General features: G+C 46.3%; 1 protein-coding gene across 2 annotated transcripts in view; it reads left to right on the top strand.

Annotated features, from left to right (window-relative positions):
• The window catches only part of DIS3L2 (DIS3 like 3'-5' exoribonuclease 2), a 663234-nt gene that overhangs the window by 193606 nt on the left and 441875 nt on the right, over window positions 1-27753 (top strand). For both annotated transcript variants that reach the window (XM_073589330.1, XM_073589329.1), the window contains 2 exons: window positions 8641-8741; window positions 25739-25986. In XM_073589330.1, coding sequence (XP_073445431.1) covers window positions 8641-8741; window positions 25739-25986 — 349 coding nt within the window. The remainder of the gene's footprint in view (window positions 1-8640; window positions 8742-25738; window positions 25987-27753) is intronic.

Consider the following 27753-nt stretch of genomic DNA (forward strand, 5'->3'; position numbering starts at 1 on the left):
GCTGAGGGCGGGGTAAACCCCTTATTAACCCGCCGGAAGACGCCGACAGGTAAGATTAAATCCCCTGTCAGCATGGACGGTTCTTCCTGCCCTGCGTCTGCGGAGCCCAGCGCTGCCACAGTGAGTGTTACCTGGGGTGGGTCCTAGTGGTGCGGTCCTGGGATAGAGGTCCTCAAAATGCTTCTCCCCCTTTTTTTTAGGGAGAAAAGTCTGCCCACTAAAACACCAATACCACCAGCAAGTCAGCCAAATGTGCCATATGCAGTTCAAAACTTCCCTTAAATTGGGTGAAAAAAAACTGTGTCAGGCTTGCACGGACAGGGTGGTCAGGGCTGAGCACCCGTCACTAATTGACGAAATCCACAGCCTGGTTACTCATCAGGTCCAGACCTCTTTGGCTGCCCTGTCTCCCCCCCCCCCCACCACCTCCTACTCCGATTGTAGGCTCCCCATCCCTCAAAAAACGGAAAATACAAATAGAGGACTTGGAATCCGAATCAGAGAGGTCATATAATTCAGGGTTCGAGGGCTGGGAACAACCGGGAACTTCTAAATCAGCCGGAACTAGGAGATAACTCCTTTCTACGGAATATGTGGAGGAGCTGGTCAGTGCTGTGCGGGCCACCATGGGCCTAGAGGACGAACCAGTTACTCAGTCAGCACAGGACCGCATGTTCGGAGGATTTGAGGGACCCAGACAAACAGGTTTCCCAGTTCATAAGAGCATAGTAGACATGATCTCTCAAGAATGGGAGTACCCAGAGAAGCGCTACTCAGCCCCGTCGGAGCTCAGGCATAGATTCCCCCTGGAAGGAGAGGCGTTTAATTGGGACATCCCGAAGGTTGATGTCCAGGTGGCGAGAGTGGTGAAAAAAACGGTCCTTCCATTTGATGACGTGTCCCAGCTTAGAGACCCGATGGACCGTAAGGCAGAAAGCCTCCTAAGAAAAGCCTGGGAAACTTCTGCCTTCTCCCTAAAATCAGGAATAGCGTCCACATGTGTCTCTAGGTCTCTCATCCAATGGATAGAGGAACTAGTCATATTTCCCCGGGAACCTCAAGAGGTGACCTCCTTAACTCCCTTCCCATACTACAGAGAGCTACAGGCTTCTTGGCCGATGCATCAATGGAGATGATCCGCACCTCTGCCATGGCCATGGTCCAGTCCAATTCTGCAAGACGGGCCCTTTGGCTTAAAACGTGGAGCGGGGATGTGACTTCTAAGGTTAAACTCTGCTCCTTACCCTTCAAGGGTGAACATGTCTTTGGCCCGGCCTTAGATGAAATTCTTGAAAAGGCCACAGATAAGAAGGTGCTTCCTGAGCAGAGGACCACAAAAAAGCGGCTTTTTCGAGCCCCCCAGAATCAGCCATCCCAGCTGAGAGGCAAGGGAAAGACTGGAAGATGGAGTTATGCTAAGGGGAGTGGCAGGAACATCCTGGTCCCCCAGCAGCAGCAGCAACAGCCACAAGAAAAGCAATGACTCGACCCCGGTGGGGGGAAGGCTTTTGCGGTTTATTCACTCTTGGCAGATAATTTCCAAGAGCCCCTGGGTCCTCAGCGTGATCAGGGATGGCCTGCTGCTAGAACTCGAATCCTTCCCTCCGCGGGGTGTAAGAGTTACCTCCCTACCGCCTCGGGAGTCCCCAACACTAAAAACTGGCATCCAGCTCCTGCTCCAGTCAAACGCCATCTCTCCGGTCCCTGTGGAGGAACGGGCAAGAGGGCATTATTCCAGACTGTTCCTAGTGAGAGAACCCACAGGAGAGGCAAGAATAATAATAAATCTGAAGGGCCTCAACCGACACATCGTATATCACAGATTCAAGATGGAGTCGGTAAAGACCGCCATTCCTCTGATAGGGCCGTCTCACTTCATGGCAACCTTAGACTTAAAGGATGCCTATTTTCACATCCCCATACATCCTTCTCACAGGAGGTATCTGAAGTTTGCGATCCGCCAGGGTACAGAAGTCAGGCACTATCAGTACAACATGCTTCCCTTTGGAATATCCTCTGCCCCTCGAGTATTTTCCAAGGTTATGGCAGAAGCTGTGTCCCACATCGGAGGGCAGGGCATATGCATTGTGCCCTACCTGGACGACCTGCTGATAATAGGAGCCTCCTACCAGATCCTGGAAAGACAGGTGACTCAAACCCTGAGTATTCAATTATTGGGGTGTATCCCGAATATAAAAAAGTCACAGATCCAGTCCTCCCAGGAGATAAAATTCTTAGGAGTCCTCCTAGATTCAAGACCACAAATAACCTTCCTCCCAGAGCAACATCAGAGGTCCATAATATCAAGGATCTCAGCTTTCAGGGAACAAAGGTCCCCAACCCTCAGGTCAGCCATGTCTATACTAGGGTCAATGACCTCCTGCATCCAGTCAGTGCCTTGGGCACAGGCCCACTCCAGAATACTCCAGTCCCACATCTTGGGGAGCTGGAACGGGGATCATACCTGCCTGAACAAGAGTTCAGACCCCAGGAAAGGTGAAAGCTTCACTAGTATGGTGGTTGGACCACAAGAATCTGTGCAAGGGAATCAACTGGTCTCAGATTCCCCTGGTCACGGTAACGTCAGATGCCAGCAAAAAAGGCTGGGGAGCTGTGGTGTCCCGACAACCATTCCAGGGGTTGTGGAGCCTGACAATGAGTGCAAAATCCTCAAACTTCAGGGAGCTGAAGACCGTGGAGGAAGCTCTTCTGGCAGCAAGACACCTAGTCCAGGGCCATCATATCAGAGTCTATTCGGACAGTGTAGCAACAGTGGCCCATCTCAGACACCAGGGTGGCACGAGATCCAGCAGCCTAGAGGGCCTTTCTGGTAGAATATTTTGCTGGGCCGAAAGACACCTCCATTCTCTAACAGCAGTCCACCTAAAGGGTACCTCCAACCTTCAAGCAGATTTCTTGAGCAGAAAATGCATCCAGCCTGGAGAGTGGAGCCTAAACCAGAGTGTCTTTCAGAGGCTGGTCAACAGGTGGGGTCTTCCAGAGGTGGATCTACTGGCCTCAAGAGAAAATGCCCGAGTGAGAAACTACTTCTCCCTGAACCCCAGAGACAGATCCCTGGGGGTAGATGCCTTCGCCCACAGGTGGAGATTTCGCCTGGCGTATGCATTCCCGCCAGTTCCAATCCCTGCCGCAACCCTGAGGAAAATCCGGGAGGATCGGACCCAAACCATCCTAGTAGCCCCGCTATGGCCAAAGAGGAGCTGGTACTCTCTAATTATGGAGCTACAGGTAGACGGGCCATTCCACCTACCCCTGGAAGATGACCTTCTCTTGCAGGGCCCTCTACATCACCCAAACCTCCGGGGAATGAAGTTAGCGGCCTGGTTACTGAGACCCAGATCCTGAGGGCCAGGGGGCTATCAGAAGCAGTAATAAAAACCCTCCAGAAATATTTATAACAAAATCTGAAAAAATTTTTCCTCATGGTGTCTGCCAGATTTGCCTGACCCAGAAAACCCTAACATTTCCCGTATCCTGGATTTCCTACAGAGGGAGCTTGAGCTAGGTCTAAAACCCAGCACGCTTAAAGTTCAGATATCAGCATTAAGCTTCATGTTCGACTGTGACTTGGCCAACCACAGGTGGATAAAAAGATTCATCACATCAGCCACTAGGCTACATCCAAAAAGGCTAGTCGCCATTCCACCTTCGGACTTGAATGTGGTACTTACGGGACTCACTCAATCACCCTTTGAGCCCCTGCCATCCTGTACTTCTCAGCTGCTCTCCTGTAAAGTGGCCTTCCTTATAGCGATAACCTCGGCAAGGCGAATAGGAGAGCTCCAAGCTCTCTCAATCAGGGATCCCTACCTAACCATTAGGGACGATTCCATAGTTCTTTCCCTTGATCCATCGTTCCTGCCAAAGGTTGTGTCTGACTTCCATAGATCGCAGGAAATCATTCTTCCCTCGTTTTGTCAAAACCCAGCGAACCCTAAGGAAAAGGTGTTTCATACGCTGGACGTGAGGCGCATAATTCTCTACTACTTAGTGTACCAAACCCTATAGAATTGATCACAACCTATTTATCCATACTTCTGGTCCAAACAAGGGAAAGAAGGTAGCAAAAAACACCATTGCCAATTGGATTAAGAAAGCCATCTCCGAAGCATACCTGGCGCAGAACATCGCTCCCCCTACGGGGATCAAGGCACATTCAACACGATCTACCTCTACGTCATGGGCTGAGAGGGCAGGCGCATCTTCGGCACAGATTTGCAAGGCAGCAACCTGGTCCTCCCTACATACTTTCGCTAAACACTACAGGTTGGACCTTGTGTCCAACAGGGATCTAGCCTTTGGCCGAAAAGTTCTTCAGGCCGTTGTGCCCCCCCCTAGTGCAGTATAGGTTGTTATGCCTCCTATGCTGTCGTGGAAGGTTGCTAGAGAAAATAGAATTAGACTTACCGGTAATTTGGTTTCTAGAAACCTTCCACAACACCACTATTTCCCTCCCTGCATTCTTGGACAAAATTCTGAGAATCTTAAGGTAACCGGTGCTATGGTAATCAGTTATAAGTCACTGGTGAGAGGGAGGTGGGTGGGACCTTTTAACCTCTCGTTCTTCCTGTCCCCCATTAGGGCGTGGAGACAACCTCCTATGCTGTCGTGGAAGGTTTCTAGAAACCGAATTACCGGTAAGTCTAATTCTATTTTTGAACCCTTTTTTTTTGTCCATTTCTTCGGGCATTTCGCTTTATTTTTCTTTTTGTTTTGCCTTTTATTTTAATTTGCAATCTTTTTTTTTTTTTTTTTTTTTTTTAAGACCATTTTATGTGGTCCTGTTTCTCCCCCTGCCCCTTTTTCCTCTGTTGCAAATATTTTGCTCATATTTAGTCCAGGTACCTTCTGGAATCGTTTTTTGTACCTAGCCCTGACCTATTCAAGCGCGCTTTGAAAACCCATCTCTTCAAAGAAGCCTATCACATCAACTACTCAGCAAGCTAACTTTGCCCTGTTCCCTCCTTCCAAATATTATTCTGAATCTGCACCCTACTATTCATCTGTCTCCACACCCTTCATGCACATAACTGCACTTGATACTTGTCTATTGCACTTAAACACACGGGCTGATGACCGGATCATGCAGCTTTATATGAAAATCCCTATTATAATTGCCAGACCTGAATTAACAAGCATTTCTCACCTACTGTGTCCCCCCATTTCCTTGTAGATTGTAAGCTTGCGAGCAGGGACCTCACTCCTAATGTCATTGTTTGAATTGTCTTAACTTGTATTGAATTTATTGTCTGTACATGTCCCCGCTTAATTGTAAAGTGCTGCGGAATATGTTGGCGCTATATAAATAAAAATTATTATTATTATTATTATTATTATTGTACTTATAAAAAAAAATTTTTGCACAAATATTGTAACCTTTTAGCAGAACATATGCTACTTTTTGCATAAGTTGCAAAAAAAGGTTAAATTTAAAGACCTTTTTCTATCTTGTGCAAAATCCATAAGCAGTGTGTATGATTAAAAAAAAAAAAAAAAAATTGGTCCCAGAAAAATCATCAAATACAAGTCAAAAGAAAAGAGACTTAATGAAATGGTACAATGGGAACTTCACCTATACATCATGGACCCTACTCGTATTTTTAATTTTTATATAAAGATGTTAGAACCAAAGTTCAGATTGCTTGATAAGTCATTTGAAAACTCCAGTTATGATGAGTATAATAGGGCACGGTGTATGATACATTTTATAAATCTTAAATTAGTCATCTATGAAAACCTATTCTTTTTTCACATCCCAGAGAGGAAAGTCCCTGCATGTTGCCAAGGGGGACAGTGTAATTTGTTTTAAAATTATATAATTTTTTTTTTTTTACCAAATCTTGTGAAAATGTACCTAGTGTTGCAGCTTAATCCCATTCATTTAACAGGTCCAATACCCATTCCCAAAATATGTCCCGTTCCTTTGTTCCCATGACTGGTGTCCAGAAGCAGCCAACTCCCTCCCTCTTGTGAAACCCATTCTGGCTCAGCATGTATGTCTCTGGAAGGGGCCCATGTGTACCAATAGTTGTAAACCAGAGCGTCAAAAGTGTGCTCCTTAGGCTTTGTGGTCATGGTTTCATGATATATCTTCAGGTGTTTGAACCTCTTTCTAGTATTCGGAATATGATGGTGGTGTTGGTAATACTTCAGCACTGTGTGTGTGAGTGCTAAGGTTAAGTGTGTAATGTTTCTATCTATTACAAAGATTATGCCGGACAGGCTGTTTTTTTCTAAATTGGTTTGTAACCTGATAGATGAGTTAAGATGATTCTCTGATTACAAAGGTGGTTTACACCATTTGGCAGAAAATTCAGAATGTTACTAAGTGTCTGGCTCTTCAGTGGAACATGTGAATTCATTTGATGAGCTTCGTTTGAGGTGTAGCCGCATTTCGAAGTTTTGTTTGGCTACATGAATTAGTGTAAGGACATGGCCCCTGCTTTACCACAGTGCCTCAGATAGAGATCAGGGAGAGGGAGAGATATTGGAGGGAGAGAGATATTGTGGTGTGTGTATATATATATATATATATATATATAATTTTTTTTTTTTATCTAGGCATATTTGTATTTGCTGTAAAACTGACATTGCAATTTAGACTTTGAAAGCTTTATTTGCATATAAATTTTATTGCACTGATTTTAGTGGCATCTTTATCTTCGAGAAGGTCCTACTGGTCTTGAATACCAGTTCATTTAAAGGGGATGGCCTGCCTCCTCCAATTGTAAGACTCCTCACATGGGAAAGCTGCATTTCTATTGGAGAAGTCTGATGATCTGTTCAATGTGTTCCTCCACCAGCAGCCATTGTATGAACAGAAGTGCTGGTCCTTTTGTGAGTAAAGGCCCCGTTACATTTAGCGATGCACCAGCGATCCCGACCACGATATGACCCGGTCAGGGTCGCTGGTGCATCGCTAAATGGTCGCTAGTGAGCTGACAAACAGGCAGATCTCACTAGCGATGGCAGCGGTGGTCGTACTTACCTTTCAGACGTGACGATTGTGACGTCTTCTGCCCGCGTCCATGGCTCGCTCGTCGGCGCCAGCTGGAAGCCGATGACGAGAAATGGACCAGGCCGATCTCGCGCGATCAGCGATAGTCAGCGGGAGAGCCGGTCGGAGGTGAGTATCACATGTAGTGATATCGCTGCTGCGTCACAAAATCGGTGACGCATTAGCGATATCGCTATGTGTAAAGGGCCCTTAAAGCTGCAATAACATGAGAAGGTGGCCAACCTCTTTAATGCGGTAAGATTAAAGATGCATTTAGACCTGCAGATTTTTGCTCATACATGAGCGCCAATCAGCTATATACAAGCACCGTGTACACTGGAGTATAAGCCGAGGCACCTAATTTTGCCTTGGTAAACTGGGTAAGCTTATCGACTCAAGTATAAGCCGGTTATGCATTGTCCCCTCATCCCTGGCTCAACCCCAAACCCGCCCTCGCTGTCCTGGTATGCGTGGCTCTCCCCCCCCCCCCCCCCCTCGCTGTCCTGGTATGCCTGGCTTCCCCCCCCCCCCCTCGCTGTCCTGGTACGCCTGGCTCTCCTGTCCTTGCAACATCTCCATGATTCCGACTTCCGGCGCGATCGCTTATTAAGGTATTGAATGTGTGCTCCACGCCTATGGGAGTGGAGATGCTTGCATATTCATTACCTTAATGAGTGGTGCCACGAGATCGCGTCGTAAGAGCTGCTGGAAGCCGGAACCATGGAGATGCTGCGAAGACTAAGGGACCACCGAGATGCTGCGAAGGCGCGCTGGTGGGTGAGTAGGATGTCTTCTGGAAGCCGGCGGCTGTCACTGTGTGCTGCTGTAAGAGAAATGAATATTCAGTTCTCATTAGCAGCGGGCACAGTGACAGCCGCTGGCTTCTGCCTCCTGTGACCTGCCGGCTTTCTGGACAATTGACTCGTGTATAAGCTGACGAAGGAGGGAGGGTGGGGCGTTTTCAGCATAAAAAAGTGCTGAAAAACTCAGCTTATTCAAGAGTACATACTGTAAATTGTAATTGTATCTCACTTAATGACTCAATCACACTGGCATATGCAAAATGACCAGTAATACATGAGCGGTGTGGTCACTGTACAGTCAATTTTTGGTATTGTTCTTATGAACGCTTGTTTGTGAATTATTGTCCCAGTTTCTTTAGGGTTTGTTCCCACTGTCAGTAAATGCTGCAGGTTGGATGCGGCGTACGTCCGCAGCGGCCAGATTTTACAGCATAGTGGATGTGATTTCAAGAAATCCCATCTCCACTATGCGTGCTTCGGCACCTGCGGCATCCCTGCGTACACTGACATGCAGTGCGTCTTTCCAGACCACAGCATGTCTATTTATCTTGCGGAGACGCTTTGGACAGAGCGGAAATGTGCAGCGTCCAAAGTGCTGCCGTTTACGGACCATGAGAACATACCTGTAATGTGTCTTACCAAGAACTATCAGTATGCAGTATAATAACTTAATAGGTTACAAAAGTGACTAAAAAATGTAACTACCATACTTTCTGGGAAATTTTTTTTTTTTTTTTAAATTGCTAGAAGTGTACACTGCAGAGTTTAGTGTTGTATAAGCCTAACCCCCCTTTTTCTTTTTCGAATTTCTTCTAACAGATACTATAGACAGGTCAGAGAAAGTTGAAGTAAATAAATTACATTCTAATCGCACTGACCAGAGTCATATGATGGAGGATGGGCTTCAAAAGACTGCAAAGGTAAGGCCTAAGAGTCCAGGACTCTTAAATTTTATTGCTTTTTTTTATTTCAACAAGCTAGCGCAGGGATTCTCAACTTGTGGCTCGTAGCTGTCTGCCAACTTAATGCAATAGCATCATGTCTAGCAAACTTGAATGAAGGCCCACGTAGAAGAGCAGATCTGGATGTGCCTATACGGACCTTGGGGTTGGAAAGAGAAGTTGGGTACTAAGCTGGAGATAGGATGATACTACCAGAAAGATAGAGAGTTTGAAGCTGGATGTGATAGTGTGGTGGGAGTCCTTAATGTGAAAATACAGAATAGTGGGAAACCCCAGACCCCATAAGTACACTTCCTTGGTGCTGTTTGAACACCGATAATGCAACCTCTGTCACAACTGTGGGCGATGCAGGAGCTGCAGGTCACTATTCAGGGGGGGGGGGGGGGGGGAGTGCTCTGGATGTCGCTCTCGACCATCTCTTGGCAGAACGTGGCTCTAGATAAGAAAGGTTGGGATCACTTATCCAGCTGATGAAATGGTTTTCTCAACACATTAAGGCTATGTGCACACGGTGGGTTTTCCATGCGGAAATAAGCCAAAAACGCTGTGGAATCCTTATGCCAGATAATTGAATGACAATCCTGACGTGTTGTGCACATGATCAGTAATTTTTCTTGAGTATTTGCAGTGTTGTTTTTTCCTCTGCATGTCAATTCTTTGTGTTTCTGCAGCGTTATTTACCCATTGACTTCAATTGAGTCAGTCAAACCTGCAGCAAAAACACAGGTATAAAAATGTGTTCGGATTTGCTGGTTTGCATTTTTACAGACTTCCTATGGTGTTTCCCATGCTGTCATCTGTGTGACAGTGTGGGAAACACCGGCGTGGTGGTTCTTATCGGCGGTAACACTACTGCCGGTAAGACTGTCAGAGCGCTGTGGGGGTCATGCTGTCAGATGTCAGTGTGACCCCATAGCTGTGACAGTGATCTGTGGTAGAAAGCTTACATATTCAGATTAAAATAAACTTATTATAATCCCATAACACCAAATACCCGATGCCCTCGTTTCCTAGAAAAAAATAAAATAAAAAACATACTCCCCTTAATGCCCAATCCCTGAAGCCCATGTCTCATAGAAAAAATAAATATTAAACCACCTTAGTCCACGTAATCCCGAGTGTCCCACTGCGAGCTCACGTATATAAGTCACATCGGGAGATGTAACTACTCTACCCGGCCGCCGACTATACACTGCGGGAGCATTTACCTCCTGTCAGTGTATCACTGAGCTACCGTAAGAGTTCACCAGAGTTCATTAGCTAATCAGCAGTGATGCCGTGAGATCACCGGAGCTGATCAGCAGATGAAGTCCGGTGAACTCTCAGGGCAGCTCAGTGCTATACACTGCGGGAGTGATTGCCTCCTGTCAGTGCATCGCCGTCTGTCTTGGAGAGCAGTCACATCAGTAACTGCTCTCAAGTCATAAAGATTGTTGTGGAGATGATATGGATTATTTTCTCAGCGGACAGGTTAGAAATCTTGTGGTTTGTTGTATTTTTGTTGCAGTAGACGTTGGCATCAGTGGCGTTCAGTAAATATGGTTTAATTTAGATTCAATAAAGGAGTCTTGTCATTTTCAAATAAAGGACTTTATTCTGGGTGTGTGTGTTTCTATAATATCACTATGGGGTTAGTAATGGGGGCATCTTATAGACTCCTCTCCATTTCTAACCTGTGGGCTTGATGTCACCTAACAATACAAAGGTCACATCAACCCCCCCAACCATTACCCCACTTGGCACTGCTACAGGGCAAGTGGGAAGAGCGAAGCTAATTGCCAGATTTGGCGCATCTTATATATGCACCTTCTCTTGGACAGCTGAGAGTTGATTTTTTTTTTTAGTCTGGGAGGGGGCCAGTATCCATGACCCCCTTGCAAGGCTATTAATATATCAGCTTACAGTGGTCTGCCTTGCCTCTGCTGGTTAGATTTTATAAGGGGACCCTATGTCAATTTTTTTTTTCTGGGGATCCCCTGTAAACTAGCCAGTGAAGCCACAGCAAACAGCTGTGAGCTGATATTAATAGCCTGGAAACCTTTATGGCTATTGGCTCCTTACCAGAATATTATCATCCGCTCTCAGCCGTTGGCTTTCCCTCTACTAGTTATTAAAATTACGCGGGAGCACACATAATTTTTTTTTTTTTTTTAAATAGGGTTGCTTTTTAGTTACTGCCTATTTAGATTAATTATTTTTATTTTAATAGCACCATTGATTCCATGGTGCTGTACATGAGAAGGGGTGACCTGCAAATTACAGTAACCAAACTACAATAATAGACTGATAGAGGGGAGAGGACCCTGCCCTTGCGGGCTTACATTCCACAGGATGGTGGAGGAGACAGTAGGTTGGGGGGGTTGCGGCAGCTCTGGTTTTAGGCGGTAGCTCTGGTAGTGGTGAGGAGTCAGCGGGGTCATTGCAGGCTGTAGGCTTTCTTGAAGAGGTGGGTTTTAAGGTTTTGTCTGAAGGATACGAATGTGGTTGATACTCGGATGTGTTTGGGCATGGCATTCCAGAGGATGGGGGATATTTGGGAGAAGTCTTGGAGGCGATTAGGTGAGGAGCGAATAAGTGTGGAGGAGAAAAGGAGGTCTTAGGAGGACCAGAGATAAATTTCGGGAGAATAGTTCAAAGATATATGGAGGAGACAGGTTGTGGATGGCTTTGTAGGTCATTATTAGTAATTTGAACTGAATACGCTGAGGGAATGGGAGCCAGTGAAGAGAATTTGCAGAGGCGAGAAGTGGAGGAGTAGTGAGGAGAGAGATGAATTAGTCGGGCAGCAGACTGGAGAGGTTTGAGTGTGTTAGCAGGGAGGCCACAGAGAAGGATGTTGCAGTAGTTGAGGCGGGAGATGAGGAAATGCACAAGCATTTTAGTAGATTGAGGGTGGAGGAAAGGACACCATCTGGAGATATTTTTGAGCTGGAGGCGACAGGAAGTGGAAAGAGCTTGGATGTGTGGTTTGAAGGACAGGGTGGAGTCAAGGGTTACTCTGAACAAGCGGACTTCCTGTACGGAGGAAAGCGTGATGTCCTTTAATTGTGATGGGTAAGGAAGATCTGTGAGATGGGAGAAAGCTGATCAGTTCAGATTTGTCCACATTGAGTTTGAGGAAGCGAGAGGAGAAGGAGGATATGGCTGATAGACACTGCGGTATTCTGGACAGCAGAGAGGTGATGTCTGGGCCAGAGAGGTACACTTGTGGCCAAAAGTATTGACACCCCTGCAATTTTGTCAGATAATACTCAGTTTCTTCCTGAAAATGATTGCAAGCACAAATTCTTTATTATCTTCATTTAATTTGTCTTAAATGGAGAAACACAAAAAGAATTGTCCTAAAGCCAAATTGGATATAATTCCACACCCAACATAGAGGGTGGACAAAAGTATTGGCACTGTTCGAAAAAGCATGTGATGCTTCTCTAATTCGTGTAATTAACAGCACCTGTAACTTACCTGTGGCACCTAACAGGTGTTGGCAATAACTAAATCACACTTGCAGCCAGTTGACATGGATTAAAGTTGACTCAACCTCTGTCCTTTTGTGTACCACATTGAGCATGGAGAAAAGAAAGAAGACCAAAGAACTGTCTGAGGACTTGAGAAACCAAATTGTGAGGAAGCATGAGCAATCTCAAGGTTACAAGTCCATCTCCAAAGACCTGAATGTTCCTGTGTCTACCGTGCGCAGTGTCATCAAGAAGTTTAAAGCCCATGGCACTGTGGCTAACCTCCCTAGATGTGGACGGAAAAGAAAAATTGACAAGAGATTTCAACGCAAGATTGTGCGGATGTTGGATAAAGAACCTCGACTAACATCCAAACAAGTTCAAGCTGCCCTGCCGTCTGAGGGTACAACAGTGTCAACCCGTACTATCCGTCAGCATTTGAAAAGGGACTGTATGGTAGGAGACCCAGGAAGACCCCACTTCTTATCCCGAGACCTAAAAAAGCCAGGCTGGATATTTACTCAGCAAAATGTGCCATCTTTCCCTGGGGTATTTCCTCCCTCCCTCCCTCACTCGTGTTTCACTGTCTTGTCAATTATATTTGTCTCTATTATGTTTAATTGTTTTTCATTGAATGCTTACATGCATTGTATCTTGGTGTGTTTTCATTCTGTAAATTTCTATTGGAAAATCAATAAATATCCAGTTATAATAAAAAAAAAAAAAAAAGCCAGGCTGGAGTTTGCCAAAACTTACTTGAAAAAGCCTAAAACGTTTTGGAAGAATGTTCTCTGGTCAGATGAGACAAAAGTAGAGCTTTTTGGACAAAGGCATCAACAGAGTTTACAGGAGAAAAAAAAGAGGCAGTCAAAGAAAAGAACACGGTCCCTACAGTCAAACATTGCGGAGGTTCCCTGATGTTTTAGGGTTGCTTTGCTGCCTCTGGCACTGGACTGCTTGACCGTGTGCATGGCATTATGAAGTCTGAAGACTACCAACAAATTTTGCAGCATAATGTAGGGCCCAGTGTGAGAAAGCTGGGTCTCCCTCAGAGGTCATGGGTCTTCCAGCAGGACAATGACCCAAAACATACTTCAAAAAGCACTAGAAAATGGTTTGAGAGAAAGCACTGGAGACTTGTAAGGTGGCCAGCAATGAGTCCCTGAATCCCATAGAACACCTGTGGAGAGATCTAAAAATGGCAGTTTGGAGAAGGGACCCTTCAAATATCCGGGACCTGGAGCAGTTTGCAAAAGAAAGTTCTAAAATTCCAGCAGAGCATTGTAAGAAACTCATTGATGGTTACCGGAAGCGATTGGTCGCAGTTATTTTGGCTAAAGGTTGTGCAACCAAGTATTAGGCTGAGGGTGCCAATACTTTTGTCTGGCCCATTTTTGGAGTTTTGTGTGAAATGATCAATGTTTTGCTTTTTGCTTCATTCTCTTTTGTGTTTTTTCTTTTAAGACAAATTAAATGAAGATAATACCAAATAATTTGTGTTTGTAATCATTTTCAGGAAGAAACTGAGTATTATCTGACAAAATTTCAGGGGTGTCAATACTTTTGGCCACAACTGTAGATCTGAGTTTCATCAGCATACAGGTGGTACTGGAATCCATGGGAATTTGTAGGGGTCCTAGAACAAACAGAGCCTTGTGGGACTCCAACAGAGGGTGGGATGAGGAGGTAGTGTGGGAGTAGGGATGCTGAATGTGCGGTTGGAAAGGTATGAGGAGATCCAGGATAAGGTGAGGTCTTTATTATTTATTTCCAAAGGAGGAAAGGATCTGTAGTAGGAAGCAGTGGTCAACTGTGTCGAAAGCAGAGGACAGGTCTAGTAGGAGAATTTTAGGATATTGTCCGTTGGCTTTGACTTTAAGTAGGTCATTAGTAATTTTGGTCAGGGCAGTCTCAGTGGAATGATGGGGACGGAAACCAGATTGTAAATTGTCAAAGAGCAAGTTGTATGAGAGGTGGGAGGAAAGTTCGGTGTGGACGTGCTGCTTCAGGAGCTTGGAAGCGAAAGGGAGCTGCGGTATTGGGCGATAACTGGACATAGCGGTTGGGTCGAGGGTTGGCTTTTTAAGGATAGGCGTGATTGTGGCATGCTTGAAAGCAAAAGGGAAGGTACCAGAAGCTAGTGATAGGTTGAAGAGATGGGTTAGGGATGGGATAAGTGGTGGTGGTGAGGTTGGGGTGGAGGTGTGATGAGGTCTAGTACACAAGTGGTGAGGTGTGATTTATAAAGGTAGCAATTAAACTTTCCTTCAGTGATGTTGGACAGGGAGGTTATGGTGTTTGGGCATTGGTCTGGTATTCAAAGGGGTGGTTGAACAATGAAGACTTGCCTTGTTTGCCACACACTTCAAAAATAAGATCGACCAAAGTCCTCAGCAGAAATGAGGGAGGTTGGAGGGGGGCAGTGGTGGGTGGAGGAGCGAGTTAAGTTTTGAATAACTGAGGTTGTAGGTTCATTCTGTTAACGCTCTTACATAGGCTGTTGACAATTTGTGTGTGCTTATGTTTCCTTACCGGCTTAGTAATGAGGGTGTTGGCCTGACACCTTTTCATTACTAAACCTAGGGCTTGGGGTAAAAGACAGCTGCTGACACCAATCCCTAATCCCATTACCCTGATGCCACACTGCATCAGGATGAAAAAGGTGGTGTTGAACCAAGAATTTACATCACACAACTTTTTTTTTTTTTTAAACCTCTTTAGCTCAGAAAAGCCTTCATTGCCGTACAAAAGTGCATGGAAAAACGCATACAAAACGCTGCAAAAACGCACCAAAACTGTGGCAAAATGCGCATTTTTGCTGCCAAGAGGGGCAGAAACCTTGCAGAAATTTCTGCAAGCAAATACTCAACGTTTGCATGTAGCCTTAAGGTACCGTCACATTTAGCGATGCACCAGCGATCCCGACCACGATACGACCCGGTCAGGATCGCTGGTTCTTCGCTAAATGGTCGCTAGTGAGCTGCCAAACAGGCAGATCTCACGAGCGATGCAGCAGCGGATGGCGGTCGTTGCTTACCTGTCAGACGCAGCGATGAAGAAGTCCTCCCGACCTCGCCCACGCTTCGCTCGTCGGCGCCAGCAGGAAGTGGCCGACGAGAAACGGCCCTGGACGATCTCGCGCGATCAGCGATGGACAGTGGGGGAGCCGGTCGGAGGCAAGTATTACACTTGGCGATATCGCTAGCAATATCGCTGCTTCATCGCAAAATCGGTGATGCTTTAAGGCCTGTTTCAGACTTCAGTTTTTTTGTGTCAGTTAAAATCCGCCAAATTGGCGGAAAGTGGATCCGTTGCTAACTGATGTGAACGGATGCCGCCGGAGGGATCCTTTGAATGAAGAATTTTAAAGGAACCGCAGCCCAGAGAGAGAATTTTTTCTGTTCGCCAGAAATGTCAGGGTTAAATTTCTGGCTGACTTCATTCCTCCGGGCATGCTCACTATAAAATGCGGATCCTGCAGCAAGAAAAAGTTGCATGGTCCATCCAGGCATGTCGGCGGACGCAAAACAATTGACGGATCTACAAAAAAAATGGATCCAACGGATGGCCATCCGTCAAGATCCGCCGGTAATGCAAATCAATGGAGAAAAAAAACGGATCCGCCCACAAAAATGGCGGATCCGTTTATTTTTGCAAAACGGCGGATTTTGACTGATGGTTAAAAACGGAAGTGTGAAACAGGCCTAAGCGAGATCGCTAGCGATCTCGCTTAGTGTGACAGGGCCTTTAGTGAGGATCTGTTTCCTGTTCATGAAATTCCATCAAAGATAAAATCATATGTGTGTATACTGGAGATGTATAATATATCTATATATTTCTCCTTCGCCTGATTGGGGGACACAGGACTGTGGGTGTATGCTACTGCTGCCAGGAGGCTGACACTAAGTGAACACACAAAAAATTAGCCCCTCCTCCGCAGTATAAGCAAACCAGTACATGCTTAGTGTTCGTAGGAGGCACACATGTCTGGTTTTCTCAGACATTTTCTTTGTTTTTTTTTTTTCTCCCTCTTTTTACCACGAAGAGGAGACTGGCGACGGACCCTATTGAAAAGGGACGTTCTCCCCAAACCAACAGACGAGCACGTAGAGTGTCTCCTCCATGTATCCTCTCCTGCGACATGGGACATGATGCTGGAATCAGTCCTGACCGCCCTAAGGTATAGAAACCCTAGGTTATATACAGAGGCATGGGGAGAGTCCTTGCGGCCCCCACTGCATCACCAATGCAAGACTGCGTGATGGAAGGAGGCAGACGGTCCCTCTCCTCATCCCATGTAGGGAAAGTTGGAGTTAACGTGCCTGCACCGTCCTTTACACAAGCCCTCCCCCCCCTAACATGCAAAGTAGGTAGCTGAAGCGCTCCATGCATGTGTCAAGGAGCAGGGAGCACAGCAAGGGGGTGGGCTGGGAGAACTCCTGCAGCAGCATTCCCTGGCCGGTCCAGCCAGCGAGGGCCTGGTGTCCTCACTCTCAGTGCTGGGCAGCGTCTGCAAGCGCAAATACCCTGCACAACGCCGCCTCTGTCTTCCGGCTGATGCCAGAACTTTACTCCTCGACCTCGGACTGTGCTAGGCCACGGCCGGATGTCCCACGCCCAGTCGCGTCGACTTCTGGCCCGCCCCCATGTCCTCGGGCCAGCGCTGGAACTTTAGTCCCCGGCTTCGGCCTGTGCTAGGCTGCGGCCGGATGTCCCACCCCAGGCATGCTATTTCCGGTGGGCCCGCCCACACTGCGTTGCGTGGCGCTTATTTTGAAGCGGAAGCAGCTACAGTTCCTTCTGCAGCCTTCCATGACACTCGGGGCACAGGACCGACCAGCGTAAGTGCTCACCCCTGTCTCTTGCATCACCATTAATTCTCAGAAGCTGCACTAACCCTTTTTAGGCGACACTCTGCATATACACGCTCCGGCAGCTGTAGGTCATATCAGCTAGCAGGGCCAGCATGTCTAGAAGGACCAAGACACATACTGTATTATTTGCCTCACGTTCCTCCTGTCGGTCCGCCTTTCTGCAGGCACAGAGCAAACAATTATGTGAAGTCTGATTCTGAACGTGCCCAGAAGCCCTCCCCTTCCACTGAGCCCAGTGTACCGCGTCCCCCTGAATGGTCTCTGTCGCAGTCTATGACCTCGCTAACGAGAGCAATCAAGTCCCTTCAAGCCCCAGATAGGGGCATGAACAGTGGCTCGCCTGTCTTGGAAGGATCTTCCACCTCTCAGGAGCCTCCGACCTGCAGGGGCCGTTCTCACTCCAGGCAGACGTGGGGGAAATGAACCCACGTGACGTCTCCCGGCCCGTCCGGTGCCTCAGCATCCATAAGCTCCGCCTCTTGTTCACATTCTTCAGTGTAGGATAGTGAGCAAAACTCGGATTACAATTTGGTTGGGCCCCTCAATTGGGATACACCTGGTTACCAGGAGATAGTTGACAGCCTCATTGAGGCCGTCAGCCAAGCCCTTGAGATTGACGATGAATCCACCTTGACCTAAGGCCACAAGGTGTCATTCAAACGAGCCAAACGGCCTCATAAGATATTTAGCACTGATCCAGAGTTTTAGGACAAAGTGCAACGGCACACGGAATGTCCAGACAAACGTTTCTCAGGGCATAAGGTGCGCAAAACATGATGTCCGTTTGCTCCCCATCTCCGTAAAAAGAGGGCAGAATCCCCGACTGTATATCCACTCGTGTCGCGCTTGGCTTCTAAAACCCTGTTATCCGTACCTAACTGTTGTTCTATCAAAGATCCCACTGACCGTCTCATAGTCTGGCTCGCTCGGCCTTTGAATCATCAGAATCAGCCCTCTCTCCTTCCTCCATGGCAACTTGGGTAGCTAAGGCCATGGTTTTCTGGTCAGAGTCATTAAATAGAGCCCTGCAGGGTAGGGACCTACAATCAGAGGTATTTGAGGTTGCAAATCAGATCGCTTTGGCTGGAGATTTAATTAATGCATCCTTGGACACAGGCCAACTGCGCGGCACTTGCTGCTGCGAAAGCGATTTCCATTAGGAGAGCTCTGTGGTTGTGAACATGGCGAGCAGATTACACTTCAAAGAAGTCCCTAACCTCTTTGCCTTATCAGAGTGGCCGATTATTCGGTGAGAAACTAGATCAGCTCGTCTGACACCTCAGGAGGGCAAAGCGACATTCTTCCTCAGCAAAGGGTTAAGCAACCATTTCGTCACCAGCTGCAGGCACGGTTTGGATCCTTTTGCAACCCCGAGTGGACCGCAGCTGCCAATTCTGCCAGTTCAGGTTGACCCACTCAGGACAGAGATAGTCAGGTCTCATACAGAGCCAATCCATTGGGGGAGAATCCAATCCCAACAGCCCAAATCCAGGGGATCTAAGACTTTCAACCAAATGAGTCGAGGCATTTTCCGGTCGACACCAGCAGGGTAGGCGGCCGTCTGCTCTGGTTTCGCCTCGTCTGGCTCGCCGTCGTGCATGATGCATGGGTGAGAGAGCTGGTGTCTTCTCGGTAGAAGATAGAATTTGTCAACCACCCTCCAAAACGGTTTTTTTCTTTCCCGTCCTCCCAGAGTGGAAACCTGTTCACAGGCCGCCTTCAAAGCCATCTAATCACTCAGTCGCAATGGAGTTGTCATTCCCGTACAGAGAAATGAGAGCTTTCAGGGGTTCTATTCCAACCTGTCCATGGTCCAGAACAGTGATGCCTGGAACAGTTACGCCGATTCTGGACCTAAAGCTGAACAAATTTGTCAAGATCAGACGTTTCCGAATGGAGTCTCTCTGCTCAGTGTTATCTGCAATAGAAAAGGGAGAATATTTGGCTTCTATTGACATCCAAGATGACTACCTCCACATCCCCATTTTTCCCTTGCATCAGAGGTTCCTACGCTTTGCTGTCGACAGCCTACGTTACCAGTTCACAGCCCTGCCCTTTCTGCTAGCCACCACCCCTAAAGTATTCAGAAAGGTCATGGTGGCAGTCATGTCCATCCTGCACTCCTGGGGCATAGTCTTCTTGCCATACTTGGACGACCTCCTGGTCAAGGGTCTGTCTTTTCGAGCCTGTGAGGAAGGCGTTGGCATCGTGCTGAATACGCTTTCCTGCTTAGGGTGGCTGGTAAACTAAAGTCGTCCTCTGTTCCAACTTAGAAGATTTCCTTCTTGGGAATGATCTTTGACACCTCCCAAGGGTTGGTAATTCTCCCTCAGGACAAGGCCCTGGCCCTCCGGCGGGGAGTCCAGGCACTTCGCCAGCTGGTCTCTGGTATCGTCTGGTTTTGCATGAGGGTCTTAGGGATGGTGGTGACAGCGATGGAAGCAATTCCGTTTGCCCAGCTTCATCTTTGGCCCCTGCAGCGCACCTTCTTGGCCGCTTGGGACAGGAACCCGTTTTCTCTCGACCACCAGCGTCTGCTGTCAGCGCATGTCAGGCAGTCACTCAGTTGGTGGACGCTGAGTTCCTCCCTTCAGGGAAGCCTTTTCCCCCAGACCATTGGCTGGTGGTCACTACTGACGCCAGTCTCCTCAGCTAGGGTGCGGTTTTTCGTCACCACACAGCCCAGGGACATTGGTCTCCTCAGGAATCGCACCTCCCGATCAACCTTCTAGAAATGCAGGCAATCCGGCTTACCTTACAGCATTTTCCTCATCTTCTGGCAGTTCGCCCTGTCCGGATTCAATCGGACAATGCCACAGCCGTGACCTACATCCATCACCAGGGGGGAACCCGCAGCAGAGTGGCCATGTACGAAGTAAAACATATCCTCCGCTGGGCCGAGAAATCACTCTGTGATCTCTGCAGTCCACATTCTGGGCGGCAGACTTCCTCAGCCGGCAGGGTCTTGCGTCCAGGGAGTGGTCGCTCCATCCCGAGGTTTTCCAACAGATTTGCCAACATTGGGGAACCCTAAATGTGGACCTGATGGAGCCCCCAGGTCAAACGCCACGGTGCCAGAGTTTGTCGCTTGGTCCCGGGATTCATAGGCCATCGCCGTGGACACCTCGGTTCTGCTATGGAACTAATTTCGACTCCCGTACATATTCCCACCGCTTCGACTGCTGCCGAAGGTCATCAGGAAGGTCATGTCGGAGGAGGTCCCAGTAATTCCGGTTGTCCCAGACTGGCCGCGTCAGGCATGGTACGCAGAAATAGTGCAGCTACTCACAAAGGTACCCTGGCGGCTACCAGATCGCCAGGACTTGGTTTCCCAGGGACCAATTTGCCACCAGAACTCGGGCCCTGTGTTTAACGGCTTGGCCGGTGAATCTTGGATCCTGACCCAGGCCGGGTTCTGCCAGGATGTGGTTGCTACAATGATTAGCGTCCGGAAGCCCGCCTCGGCACGTATCTATCACCACACCTGGAAGGTTTTCTTCACATGGTACAGGGACTGCGGGCATTCTCTGCTTATTTTCTCCGTTCCCAACACTTTAGCGTTTCTCCAAACCGGCCTGGACTCGGGCCTAGCACCAAGCTACCTCAAAGCATAGATATCGGCCCTACCCGTCCTATTCCAGCGCAGGATCACTTCCAATCTGCAGGTAGACTTTCATTCAGGGGGTCTCCCACGTGGTACCTCCCTATAAAGCTCCTCTGGACGCCTGGGACCTTAACATGGTCCTTAGTGTTCTGCAGGAATCTTCGTTTAAACCACTACAGGATATCTCATTGACATACCTTTCCTGGGAAGTGGTTTTTCTCTTTGATATAACGTCAGTCAGGCGGGTCTCGGAGCTGGCGGCTCTATCCTGTCGAGCCCCGTTTCTTGTTTTCCACCAAGATTAGGTAGTTCTCAGGCCGGCCCCTCCTTTTCTGCCAAAAGTTGTTTCCTTTTTTCACACTAATGACGACATGGTCTTGCCCTCATTTTGCCTAGCACCAGTACACCGTGTGGAAAAGGCTCTTCATACATTGGATCTAGTAAGAGCTCTTAGTAGGCATGTGTCACGGACGGCATCTTTTCGTCACACTCTGCTCATGCTCCCCGAGGGTTGTAGGAGGGTACTCGCTGCCTTGAAGTCAACCATAGCCAGGTGGATTCGTTTGGCTATTCAGGAGTCTTACCGTTTCAGAGGCGCAGACATTCCAGCAGGGATCAGGGCACACTCCACTCGGGCGGTGGGCGCCTCTTGGGCCCTTTGGCACCAGGCATCGGCAGAACAGATCTGTAAAGTGGCAACCTGGTCTAGCCTACATACATTCTCCAAACACTACAATATCCATACTCGGGCTTCAGCAGATGTGAGTTTGGGTAGAAGGATTCTCCAGGCAGCGGTATAGAACCTATAGATAGTTGGTACTTATGGCTTAAAACCGTTGGATCAGTTTCCCACCCAGGGTCTGCTTTAGGCGGTTCCACGGTCCTGTGTCCCCCAATGAGGTGAAGGAGAAATAGGGATTTTTGTGGTACTCAGAGTAAAATCCTTTTCTCTGAGAAGCTCACTATGGGACACCGCACCCACCCTATTAGCCCGACGGCTCCTTTTTTGTTTTTCCTTTTTTGATAGGTGGATTTTCTGGACATGTTGTATTTGTGTAAAAGTTGATTTACTTTTGTTCTCCTTCTGCTTTTGCACAGAACTGGTTCGCTTAGAGCCAGTGTGAGGGTGTATACTGCGGAGGAGGGGCTAACTTTTGTGTTCACTTAGTGCCAGCCTCCTGGCGGCAGTAGCATACACCCACAGTCTTGTGTCCCCCAATGAACGTCTCAGAGAAAAGGATTTTAAGGTGAGTACCACAAAAATCCCTATTTTTTAAATGGCGACACTAACACTGGTTTGTTGAATAATTGGTCTCTGCATTAGTAAGGAAGCGTTCAGGTAGTCTCATTGCGTAGGGTTTCCTTTACATTTAGACCTCAACATAAAGCCTGTAAGTCTGCACCTGGAGTTCAATACATCCCCATGCAATGTTCTGTAAGCCTTCATTTCCTTAAATATTTGCCAAGTTTTGTGTTTAAAATACAAGCAAAAAGAAAACAGTATGGGCCTATATATTTAAATATTATGGTTTGGTGCCATTAAGTTTGTGTGGCATCATATTATGGCCAAACTGCTCATACAGCTGACTTTGCTAAAATTATTGCTAGTCTGTAATCTCTAAGTGGAACATTGGAAACAGATATTTAAAAAGAAATGGTCAGCTGGTTTTTGCTACCTCATCTGAGAGCAGCGTAATGTAGGTAAAGAGAAGCTGAATCCAACGATGTATCATTTAGTTTACTGGGTGCAGTCATTCTGACAGTTTTTAAATTTAGCATGAAGCAGAGCTGAGAAAGCTAGCCCTTCCCACAACAGGCTTTGTATGTACACAGCTATAGATAGTTAGGTGCTTTTCACAGAAGGGGGTGGAGTAGAACTACCAGGCACAAGCTGCTGTGTCCCAATAATAAGCTCCTGGTGCTAAAACAATCATTGCAGGTAACCAAATGCACTGAGCTTAATTAGAGGCATCACTAAAATTTGTGTATTAACCCCTATAGCATGCTATCTTAAAATTGCATAGCAACAAACTGCTGACAGATTCCCTTTAAAACTAACAAAGAATTGTACAATGGCCAGTTTTATTGGCCATTGTCATTTCGAGAATCCTATATTTGACCCCTTAAAAACTTGAATTATAATCATGCTTTTTGTTAATGTCAACTGTAGTAAAGAATAACTTGAAACAAATGAAAACTGCTCCTTTTCTAAATGTTAAGCGCAATCTTTTATAGAAACCTGATAAATATACTGCTTAGTATATTTGTCGTTCTCCTTCTGTAAAATAAGTAGATAAAATAGAGGAACTTTGTATGTAGGTTAAACGCTGTATATTTGTGCAGCCATTTTGCTGACTTTTTTTTTTAAGTGACAATTACAGACAAATGTCACACCATAAAGCGGATGAGTTGTTCCTAAGGGTATCACCAGAAGCTGATACAGATTGCACCCCAATATTTGGTGCCTGATGCACTTTAACTACTAACATACAGATATGTCACATTCTGCTCTTTCAGATCCACAGACTTCTGTGTCCCATGACGTGTATGTGCATACTAAATGAAATATAATGGTTGACAAAGTATAAAGATAACTGTATTACATTCATTATATTTACATTAAAGGGAACCTGTCAGCAGGATTGTCCTCAGTAACCTACAGACAGTATCAGGTCGGCGCCGTTATACTTATTAAATTGATGGCTTGTTTGATGAACTCTGTCTTGTGATTGTTGTTTTATCTTTATTTTCAGTTTTGAGTTAATGATATGCTCGTGCTCTGGGGTGGGCCTGGAGGGGGATGTGTTGCTCTGACTACCTATTCATAATGCAGCCTGCTGACAGGTTACTGATCCCTCACTGACCTGCTCCCTAGTTTACATAATGAATATATGTATATACTTAAAAAATCCCAAAAAACAAAACACAAGACAAAAACCCCTTCTGCAGGCCAGTGCCAGCCATGGCATCTGTGCTGCAGCATAATCGCGTATTTAATGTGCAGTTAATAACTGTGCTTCATTTTCTGAATATAAAAAAAACCTTATTAAAATGGCACCCACCGCGCCTGCACCGGAGCAGCTATTGCTGTATATAAAGGTGATCCGATAGCTGCTATGGCACATGTACTGGCAGTGCCATCTTGCTAGAGAAGATCCCAAAAATTTCCTCCTTCAAGATGGCGCCGCCTGCATAGAAGCAGCTATCGTAGAAGCAGCTATCGTATTACCTCTACATACACCGATAGCTGCTACTTTGCTGGCGCCATTTTAAAATGGATTTTTAACAGGTTCCCTTTAACCTCATAATCCTTTTAACCCCTTCACGATATGCGCCTTACATATTCTGCGCATGTCATGTATCTCCCTTTGATGTGGGCTCTGGTGCTGAGCCCATATTTTTCCCTGCACATGTTATCTAACAAACAGCCTTGGGTGGAATCGTGATCCACCCGCTGCTGTTAACCTGTTAAATGCCGCTGTCACTAATCCCACCCATCGGCGCGTTTGTCACGTGACCGCGGTTTGCCGATTAGTTGGCATGAGAACCCAAAGTCTGCAGCAGACCCCTGTGCTTGTCATTGCTGGATTTGCTACGAGCTCCACCCAGTGGTCGGTGCTCATAGCAAGTGAGCATTTCTGCTACACATAAGCGATCTGATCATCGCCTGTGTGTAAGCAGAAGCGATTGGATTATAATAATAATAATAATAATCTTTATTTTTATATAGCGCTAACATATTCCGCAGCGCTTTACAGTTTGCACATATCATCACTGTCCCCGATGGGGCTCACAATCTAAATTATCACAGCTTATAGTTTCCTCTGGAGACAATTGAAGCAAGTAAAAAGTACGGTAATTTTTTAAAAAAATAAAGTTCAAAACTCCCCCCATTCGCCCCATTCAAAATAAAACAAAAAAATGCACATTTGGTATTGCCGCGTTCAGAATAGCTTGATCTATCAAGATATAAAAATAATTGATTAATCCGATCAATAAACTACATAGTGAAAATGCCAGAATTACGTTTTTTTTTTGGTCGCAATATTGCATTAGAGTGCAATAATGGGCGAACAAAAGATCGTATCTGCACCAAAATGGTATCATTAAAAACATCACCATGGCACGCAAAATATAAACCCATCACAAAAAATGGAGACGCCACAGGTCTTGGGGGAAAATGATGCAATATTTTTTTAAATAAAAAACCTATACTTGTTTGGTATGTGTGAACCTGTAATGACCTGAAAAATCATATTGGCAGGTCAGTTTTAGCATTTGGTGAATATGGTAAAAGAAAGTTGTTGAATTGCACTTTTTTTTTTTTTGCAATTTCACCACACTAGGAATTTTTTACCCACTTTCCAGTACACTAAATGGCAAAACCAATAATGTTCAAAAGTACAACTCGTTCTGCAAAAAACAAGCCCTAAATGCCCATATTGACTAAAAAAAAAAGTTATGACTCTGGGAAGGAGGGGAGCAAAAAAAAAGCAACATCTAAATGAAAAAGGGCTGCGGCGTGAAGGGGTTAAAGGGAACCTGTCACCCCCCCAGGCGTTTTTAAGTAAAAGAGCCACCTTGTGCAGCACTAATGCTGCATTCTGTCAAGGTGGCTTTTATTTAGCGTCCCTTCCACCGCTGAAATAAGAGTTTTTAAAATTAGTCAGACATACCAGAATTTTGACCGGAGGGGCAGGTCTTTCCCCCTCTGACACAGACGCCTCGCATCCATCACTCATTTCCTCCTTATGTCTTTGCTCTGCCTCATCAGTGTTCAATTCAAATGCTGGCGCCTGCGCTGTAATATATTTTCTTGGGCATGCGCGGTTAGCGCTGCCTGTTCTCACATCACTTCATGGACGTGCTGCCAGAGATTCCGCCCCGCAGTCTTATGATTTATTCACACTGTGGGGCTGGGAATCTTGGGCATGTGCAGTAGTTATCACTTAGTGTTTTCTATTGTATTTAACTATTGCACATTTTTACCCCCCCTTTTTTTTTTTTTCTTTTTCTAAATAGGTTGTTTTCATATTGGAGAAAAAGCATTCAAGAGCTGCCACCGGCTTTATTAAACCAATGACAGACAAAAGTGGGGAACTTGCCAAAAGATATGCCTTATTTTCTCCCGTTGACCATAGGGTACCAAGAATATATGTCCCACATGCTGACTGCCCTGCAGACTTCTTGGTGCGACCACAAGATTTTGCAAGCACGCTTTTCATTTGCCGCATAATTGATTGGAGAGCAGACAGCAATTTTGCTGAAGGGTAAGGGTGCCAATTGTTTCCAAGGACGATGAATGCATTCACGAATACATGTTGGAAATGTGTATTCTGTTTCTAATCTATCCTGAGGTTGTGTTTTTTTTTTTTTTTTTTTTTTTTTTTGGCTCATTAGGTAAGGACTGCTGATGACCAACAATTTCACAAATTGTTAACTGTTAAAGTGCCAGATGTTTTGTTTTTTTCAGAATTGTTTATTTTTAAAGGGAACCTGTCATGTTGTACATGCAGTCTGTGGATTGCATGGCATAAAGAAGCAGAGCAGAATAATGTATAGGTTTGTTTGAACAGATTCAATATCACTTGTATTTTATGATTTGTAATTCCCAGTATGAGTCCAGCAGGCGGTCCTGCTAAGTGACCCTTTATGACTGTGACTGTGCAATGTTGGTCACTGAATAGAACCACCTACTTGGCTCCTTCAAACAAACACCAGCAATTTCAATGAATAAAATGCAAGGTTTATTGATAAATTTCCAGTATAAATGTACCGTAGATACTCGAATATAAGCCGAGATTTTCAGCCCATTTTTTGGGACTGAAAGTCCCCCTCTCGGCTTATATTCGAGTCATATACACCAGGGGGTCGGAGGGGGGCGGGGGTGTCAGGTCATACTTGCCCATCGTGGCACGGTCTCTGCAGCCCCCAGCTTCTCCGCGGTCTGCCTTCCTTCCTTCAGCGGTCACATGGTACCGCTCATTAAACTCATGAATATGTGCTTATTCATGAGTGTAATGAGCGGTATCACGTGACTGCTGAAGGCAGGAAGATAGCAGAGAAGCTGGGGGCTGCAGAGACCGTGCAAGGACGGGTAAGTATAGCGATATTCACCTGTCCCCCGGTCCATCGCTGCTTGCTGCTGTCTGGCACGTCATCTGTCAGTGACGTTAAGACAGCAGAGGCACGGTGACGTGGTTAGTGCGCGCCGCGCCCCCTGCAGTCTGAACGTCACCAACAGATGACGTGCCAGAGAGCAGCAAGCAGCGATGGACCGGGGGACAGGTGAATATCTCAGGTGCCAGCAGTGACACCGGCACCTGACACCCAGCGACGGAGAGGTGAGTATGTCATTTTTTTTTTTTAAATGCAGCAGCAGCACAATGGGGCATAATCTATGGAGCATCTTATGGGGGCAGCATATGGGGGCATAATCTATGGAGCATCTTATGGGGCCATAACCTTTATGGAGCAGCATATGGGGCATATTATTCTATGGAGCATATTATGGGGCCATTATTAACCTTTGTGCAGCATTATATGGGGTGTATTTTGTATGGAGTATCTTATGGGGCTATCATGAACTGTATGGAGCATTATGTGGGGCTCCTGATTCAATATGGATATTCAAAAAGATTTAACCTACTGATGTCTCAATTAATTTTACCAGTTGCTGCTGCATTTTCCATCCTAGGCTTATACTCGAGTTAATAAGTTTTCCCATTTTTTGTGGCAAAATTAGGGGGGGTCGGCTTATACTCGGGTCGGCTTATGCTCGAGTATATACGGTATATCAATTCAATCCACTCCTCCTGCTCTAGAACAGACGGTCTGCAGATCACATACTACTTTAACATGACCGATTTCATTTGAAGGGAACCTGTAACCCCCCCCCCCCCCCAGGGCCTGTTAAAGAACCACCTTCAGCAGCACTAAGTCTTCATTCTGTGAAGGTGGCTCTTATGTTTATTATCCCTAGGAACGCTGAAATAATGAGGAATGAGGCTGAGTGAGATGGGGACAGACGCAGAGAT

Source organism: Dendrobates tinctorius, unplaced genomic scaffold (assembly GCF_039654945.1).
Source record: "Dendrobates tinctorius isolate UK_male_01 unplaced genomic scaffold, ASM3965494v1 ptg000107l, whole genome shotgun sequence".
NCBI lineage: Eukaryota > Metazoa > Chordata > Amphibia > Anura > Dendrobatidae > Dendrobates > Dendrobates tinctorius.